General features: G+C 33.3%; 1 protein-coding gene across 2 annotated transcripts; it reads left to right on the top strand.

The window, feature by feature from the left end:
- Positions 1–2,821: 2,821 nt before the first annotated feature.
- On the top strand, positions 2,822–7,262 carry LOC107840383 (gibberellin 2-beta-dioxygenase 2). Of its 2 annotated transcripts, none has more exons than XM_047398172.1 (3): positions 2,822–3,320; positions 5,689–6,137; positions 6,781–7,262. In XM_047398172.1, the coding sequence occupies exons 1-3, from the start codon at positions 3,089–3,091 to the stop codon at positions 7,030–7,032; spliced, it is 933 nt and encodes a 310-aa protein (XP_047254128.1). In that variant the 5' UTR covers positions 2,822–3,088; the 3' UTR covers positions 7,033–7,262. The 2 variants fall into 2 exon arrangements, with proteins under 2 accessions (XP_047254128.1, NP_001311514.1); NM_001324585.1 differs by having other exon boundaries at positions 2,926–3,320; positions 5,684–6,137; positions 6,781–7,260.
- Positions 7,263–7,827: the final 565 nt, after the last annotated feature.

Genomic DNA, 7,827 nt, shown 5'->3' on the forward strand with positions numbered 1-7,827 from the left:
ATTTTCTAGAGTTTGATAAGTAACCAAAAAAAAAAAATGTTAACTCAAGAAAATATATATATATATAATCTAGAAAAAAACTATAGAAGAAGAAATCGTCTGGTGTGGGGCCTCAGGGGTAGCGCGGGATGGGAAGGGGTCGGGGTTGATGGTGTTGGGTGGGTATATGTAGAAGGATACACAATAAACATAAATTATCACTTATACAACTTGTTTTTCCTACTTTCATTAAAGAAATCATTGTCTCTGGGTGTGTTTGGTACGAAGGAAAACATTTTCTGAAAAATATTTTCCAGTTTTCTCCTGTTTGGTTGGCTTACAGGTTTTGGAAAATATTTTCCAAATCAATTTATTTTCCTTAAAACTAAGAAAAATGACTTTCCTTCAAAAAGTAAGGAAAATATTTTCCAAAATTCTCTTTCAACCTCACTCTTAAATTGAAATATTCATACAACTCTCAAAATCACTCATCCCTACTCCGACCCTCAATCTCCCACCCCACCCCCACCCCCACTCCTACCCCACCCCCACCCTCACCCCCACCCCCACCCCCTACCACCCCTATTAAAAAATATATTTTAATTTTTTTTTACCTCACCCCTACACAAAACCGTACTTCCTTCCCCTTTCCAAAAACAAAAAAAGATAATTTTTTTTTTTAAAATCAAATTTTTTTCTTACCTCCTCTACCAACCTCCTCCCCCCCTTCAAAAAAAATTAAATTTTTAATTTTTTTTTTAAAATTCAATTTTTTTCTTACCTCACCCTCACTCCCCTACCCCGACCCCCACTCCCTACTACCCACATTCAAAAAATATATTTCAAATTTTTTTTACCCGACTCATACTCCCCTACCCCTACCCCCCATCCCGTACTAGCCCCCAACCTCTCCCCACCCTCCACCCCCGCAAAAAAAATTATTTTTTGAAAAATTAAAATTATTTTCTTACCCTCCCTTACTACCTCTTTTGACAACCCCGTCACTATCGTCGACAATCGCTGTCACGTACAGCCATTGTCGTTACGCCAACGATGATAACTCAGCGAAGTCGATATTTATGGTTATTTCATTCGTGTTAAATTAATTATATTTAAGAATGAAAATAGATTTGAAAAAAAATTATTTGAAAATAGCTCATGGAACAATCTTAGTCGACATATAAAGAGGGAAGGAAGGACTAAAGTAAAAAGAAGAGTCGAAATCCGTGTAAGATAATTTGGTTTGGAAAAAAAAGGAAGAAAACCAATTACGCGTCAATTAATTATGTATAACGTGTTGAAACACAAAAATTCAATCAGAAGATTATCAACAAATGGCCTATGGGCACACATTTTTAATATGGCCCCAATCCAAAACCCCAAATGCCCCAACCAAACTTATCATCCCTTCACCTAATGCCACCATCTGCCGTCCGCCTATTTCTCCTTCCCCCCATCCACACATTCCCCACTCCCCCACCTATGGATCACCATGTCCTTTCACCATCAAGGTAGCTCAAGCATATTTTTGATCTAAGGCGAAAATCAAACAATGATCTTAATTTCTTTTTTAAAACATAATCCTTTTTTAATGAACTCTTTATTTAAAATTATATAATCGATTTTTTTTAATTAATCTTTTTGAAGTAATAATATAATCAATGCATTTAATCTTTTTTAGAGACATAATACTCTAGATATATAAACTTCTTCGAATAATTCTTTTCTTTTATATGAAAAAAATTATTTTTTCTATAAATAATATTTAATTTTTTTTTTTAAAAAAATTATACTATATATTATTAGTAAAAAATGAGGCCCCTCAAATTTGGGGGGCCTAAGGCGGCCCCCTATATTTTTGGAAGGTTGAGCCGCCCCTGTTCACCATTTACCCCCCTCCCCTCGCCTCCCTCCCCGCCCTACACACCATAATAGAATTTTTTTTCAATCTGTTTGATTTGATCAATTTGGACCATGAAGATCTAGCAAAGAATAAAAGATTTACTCTATAAAAGAAAGAGATTTGGTTCGAATAAATTCTAGTAGTATCTTTGGTTTAATAATTCATTATTCGAAAGTTATTGACTTGATTAATTTAAATTTGTATCGCATATAACACATTGAAAAGAAAAACGCTCTCTCTAAGATGCTTCTCCGTTCTTAATAGTCAAATTCCAATATTCATATATATATATATATATATTAGAACATGGGCATGCAATTTTCATTTTCAAAGCCATAGACTAGCTAGTTGATTGATGCACGTGAGATATATATACCATGTCTTAATGTGCAGCTGATTCGTGAATTTTGGTGGATCAATCGTTGTTTCTTGTCTTGAGATACATCTAAATTAAATTATTACAATTTTTGTAAGTTTTATAACTAAATTATAATTAAATTATCACTTAATAGTTAGAGAAATATAACATTTTCATTAAAATTTTTTTATTTTAATGAGAAAAATAGAATTATACAAATATTATAACATAACTAGAGAACCAGAAATCATAAATTCCAACTCTTCCTTTTTTTTTTGGAATTCACGCCCGCTAATTCACATAAATTTTCAAGTAAAATAAGCATAAGTTTTGTTGGGGTCGACCACTCGATCTCATTTCAAAATTGTTGAATAGCACAAGTAAACAAGTTTGTCAAAGGTCGTGGCAACGCCCCCACGCTTCCCTGCCCCCAGTCCCCCGGCCCCCACCACACCCTTTCTTGTTTGCTCTTTTTTCATTTTTAATATTCCTTTATACTCTTTCTTCGTTTAGTGGGCCCCCCTTTTAAGTTTAATTTCCCTCGTTTACATCTTTCCAATCTATTTATAGGCATCATCGACGAAGAGAGCTTAGAGCAATAGAGCATATATTCTATCTAGCAAACTCAAACTCCTCCTCCATTATAAACTCACATACTCCATAACATTACCATATCATCACACATTCTAATATGGTAGTGGCAACTCCAACTCCCCTGCTACGCCGTGGTACCAAGAAAACCGCGGCTTTCGGGGTTCCAACAATTGACTTGTCCGAGGACAAGTCCATTGCGTCCGAAATGATTGTAAAAGCATGCGAGGATTATGGTTTTTTCAAAGTAGTGAACCATGGCGTTCCCAAAAAGGTCATTGCGAGAATGGAAAGAGAAGCCGTGGACTTCTTTTCGCATCCCATTGCTCAGAAGGGACGCGCGGGACCTGCGGCTCCTTTTGGTTATGGCTGCAAGAACATTGGGTTCAATGGGGACAAGGGTGATCTTGAATACATTCTCTTGGAAGCTAATCCTATTTCTCTTTCTCAACGTGCCAAAACCATGTCTAATGATCCTTCTACTTTCAGGTAAGACGACTTGATTACTTCTAGCTCAATGAAATGCCATATTTTTATGTTAAAAGAACGAATATCAATTTATGTGATATTGAAATTTGAATAGACATTTATATGACTACATGAATAATCTTATTAATGTTAAAATGAGAATTCTAAAGGGTTGAATTATTTTAAAAAACAGAAATGTAACATTTTTCTAAGAGAGACTAAAAAAATAAAACGTTGTATAAATTGGGGTAGAATGTGATGCTTAATATGCACCAAATAGTAAGTTAGTGTTATTTTTAGCAATAGAGCTAGTTAGATAAGTACAGTCCGTATCTCGACTTACAAAAGTAGTTTTTTTGCAGATGAACTGCATATAGAAAAAAGTACGGATATATAGGCATTTTTTAGTTTCTTCATGTTCGGTTATTTATAATTTTTGGAAAGTACTTCTTTTAGAATTTTTTTTTTCTTTTTAAAAAGGAGCATTAATCAGGGGAAAATAAGCCTTATTGATTGTTTGTTTTGACTGTGTGCATCCAATTCCAAGATACATTATCTTTACCTCGAACTCCCCTAGCCCCGCCGCTACCCACACCACTGCCCCTACTCTCATAGTACTTATCTAAAATATATATAAATATTTTTAGAGTAATGATATTTTTTGCCTATAGATCAAACACAAGGAAATACATAACAAAACTCACTTATTTTTTTAGAAACATTTTTCACGAAGATATTTTATACGCAGAAATCGAATCCCGATATGACTACGCTTCTTTGCTTATTATTCGGTCTTTAGCTAGTAGTATTAGTAGGTCCACTAATTTAATTCTTTCCTGAAATTATGCTGGCCGGTTGAAATAAGAATTTCCTAGCTAATGTATTAACAATATAATGTAAGCATCTAATCCATCATAATTAGCTCGAATACTTTGTGAGTGACAGCTAGCTTCATTTTACAACTTGAGTTTTATTTTTTCCTTAAGATAACTCACATTTCTGATTTGATATTACAAAATTTTAATATCAAATGTGCATATAAAGAGAATCAGTCAGACAGCTTTTTGTTATTTGGACTTAGTTTAGCTCTGGTCACGGAAACAAAGTTCAATTTGTTCTTCTGATTATTATATATGCTCTACCCCACTTAAACAAAATCAAGTGGGCTATAATAAATATAATATTATCTGTGGCGCATTAATGAATTTACGTCGCATTCATATTGTTCTTCTCATATTCAAGTAATACATTATTATACAATTTGATTTGGTTATATCATCAATTACGTGCAAGGGATAGAATCATATTTTTTTTGTTGAAGATATTCTTCCAGGAGCCGTAGGTTGCAGACATTTCATCAAAACTATCTACAAGTTTAAATTTTGTTGTAAAAAAGGATAAATTGAATATATAATCCAAGAAAAGTTGCGTATAATGTATGTACATAAAGGTTGTTAAACTTCAGGCAAATTGAATTAATTAATGGTTGCCTGGAAACAGGCTAAATATTTTTTTTTTAATTATTAAGGATGGCAACTCCTTTTCAGAAGAAAAGATAGGTTGTCTTCTATTAAAATATCTCACTTACCTAATGCTTGTTTGCTAGCCTAGCATAGCCTAGCTGCTGACTGTTGACCAACGAAAGGTCATAGTCATATTAGAGTTTTAATAATTCAAGTCAAATATATGTTTACACGTACCTGCATGGACCCCCTTTTTAGGTCAATTTGGATGAGAAAAACTTTTCAGATAATAGCATGCTAAGTTATAGACACGACTAGACCACCCCATTTTTTCGAATTTTAGGTGTATATATAATATCATATCATCTTCCTAATCCTCAAAACAGTTGCACTGTCATCTGTTATCTTGCTGCATATCTTTGTTTTTCTATTGGATTATCTCAAAAATTTATTGCTGATGTATGCTCGTACATGTTTTTTCTTTTATTTTTTTTTGGCGTTGACAAGCATAATAAATAGTATTATACTGCTCGTAACTACTAACTAGTAACTACCGGCCACAATTGGGATAAGTCAATGATAATAAATTAAATAATGTACTACAATTTTCATTTACGCCTTAGGCTTAGCTAGGACCACTTACCAAACAAATATAAGTCAGAAGTCTATTTTATTTGATTCTATTATAATGTTTTATTGTCACAATCTTTAAATAAGCAATTTAAGATATGTGGCCTTGTTCGTAGCTTGGCCACGACCACGAGTGTCTGGATGTTGACTTTCGGCTACGAATTCATTTAAATTCATAATTCATGATACAGAGTATAGATATAAATTTACTATCCTTAATATTCAAATCTTGAATTCGCGTCTGTTGTATTGGATAGTCCATCTGATGTCATTGTGCAATTTGCGTTGCAGCGCAGTCACAAATGATTACGTAAGTGCAGTTAGGAAGCTGGCTTGTGACATTTTAGAATTGGTGGCGGATGGTTTATGGATGGAAAACAAGTCTATCTTCAGCAAGCTCATAAGTAATTCACAAAACGACTCTTGCTTGAGAGTCAATCACTATCCACCATTTATTGCACCTAATAATAATTATAATCATAATGATAATGATGATGAAGAATTGAACAATCATTGGGACCCATCATCTGAGCTGGTAGAAGAAGGACTCCACATCTCTCCACTAATCCCAGCTGTTGGATCAAAATCAAGAGTTGGATTTGGAGAACATACTGACCCACAGATATTGACTATCCTTCGATCAAATGACGTTAGTGGCCTCCAAATTTGTTCTCACGACGGATTTTGGATCCCTGTTCCTCCTGACCCCAATGAGTTCTTTGTTTTTGTGGGGGACTCCTTTCAGGTTGGTCCCATATTCTTATTTACACCATGGTTTTATATATATCAATATATAGTGTAAAAGATTTTCACACTACTAAGTTTAACAGATTGATTATATTATTTATTTTATTTGATTATTACTTCCTCCGTTTAAAAAAGAATGTCCTACTTTCTATTTTAGTTCGTTTAAAAAAAAATGACTCCTTTTCCTTTTTAGCAACTTTTTAATTCTAACTTTCCACATGACATATTTAAGACCACAAGATTGAAGAACATTTTGATACATTTGACATATTTTTAATTTAAGATCACAAAATTCAATTTTTTTTTTATTTTCTTAAACTTTGTACCAAGTCAAACAAGGTCATTCTTTTTGAATCGGAGGGAATAACTTTTTCTTATTTTAATCTATGTATGTGGTGAACTTATCTTTAGTTGTGCCATATATATTTATGAGTTGAGAAATAATGTAGCTTTAAATTTTTTTATTCTTAATAAATGATTTATAATTATATAAATATTTATTCCTCGATTAATATCTTATTTTATAAAAATCTTTCTTTGAATCTTAAATTTTATGACCAATCAAAGTTGATCACATAAATCGTGATGTTCGTAGATACTAAAATATTGAATTTTCGACTAAAACAAAACAAATGGTGCAGGCTTTGACGAATGGAAGATTTACAAGTGTAAGACATAGGGTGGTGGCGATAAATTCATGGAAGAGTAGAATGTCCATGATGTACTTTGCTGCTCCTCCACTTGACGCTTGGATAACTGCTCCTCCTCAAATCAACAATAGTATTTCAAGTAATATCTATAGGCCTTTCACGTGGGGCAACTTCAAACAAATTGTATATTCACTACGTCTGGCTGATAGTCGTCTTGACTATTTCACGAACCATGCCCAATGATACAGTATGATGACAGCTTATTCACCTTATGTGCTCTGAAGGAGCAGTACTTAGCAGTCTTAGCTACCTATTGTCTACTCTAAATGTGATCAGGAAGAATCTTTTAGAGGCCTAGAAGGTGTATATGTAGTTTCTTATATATGCATAATAGTTATCTTTTAGGTGTACTCAATAGTGTAGATCTTTTGTTCCCGTGTTATTATTAGTGTATAAAGAAATTAGTTTTTTTATAACCTTGTTGCGTTGTTTGTCCGCTCTATGTTGATAAATGATGGGCTAACTTCACACAACTCAAAAAAGCATTTCAATGCATCAAAGTGTCATGTGTTCACATTATTAATTAGTATAAATAGTGTACCTTAATAAAGTATTAATACGTTACTATACATTTTGAATCGCAACTTATAAAATCCTATAAGATAATTTTGTCGTTGCATTAGATCCTTCAACTTTTCACGACTAACAAGAGAAAAGAAAACCAGTAAATCCTAATTTGCAAAATTTACCTCGAAATTTATCATATATATGTAGCTCTAATGGCACATTTTTGGACCGTGGTTAAACATTGTAACCGAGAATACGCTAAATGGTCCAAATTTCATCAAAAAACCTTAAGCTGAAATTTGGGATCTTGTCTATGTCAGCGGTCTCATTGATATTGACAGTCACATTCTATCCTAGCTGTTATGTCACTCACACCTCAAATGATTTGTACCTAGGAAGTATGGTGCAAGATAAAGGCTGTGTTTGGTATGAAGAAGGAAATGGTTTTTTTTTTAGGAAAATAAGTCGATT

This window comes from Capsicum annuum, chromosome 1, assembly GCF_002878395.1.
Source record: "Capsicum annuum cultivar UCD-10X-F1 chromosome 1, UCD10Xv1.1, whole genome shotgun sequence".
Taxonomy (NCBI): Eukaryota; Viridiplantae; Streptophyta; class Magnoliopsida; order Solanales; family Solanaceae; genus Capsicum; species Capsicum annuum.

Bases quoted from the DNA above. Each gene is read 5' to 3' on its own strand.
- LOC107840383 (NM_001324585.1), top strand. From the start codon at position 2,932: ATGGTAGTGGCAACTCCAACTCCCCTGCTACGCCGTGGTACCAAGAAA. The intron at 3,321-5,683 runs GTAAGACGACTT...TTTGCGTTGCAG, and splicing joins AATGATCCTTCTACTTTCAG to CGCAGTCACAAATGATTACG. The intron at 6,138-6,780 runs GTTGGTCCCATA...CAAATGGTGCAG, and splicing joins TTGTGGGGGACTCCTTTCAG to GCTTTGACGAATGGAAGATT.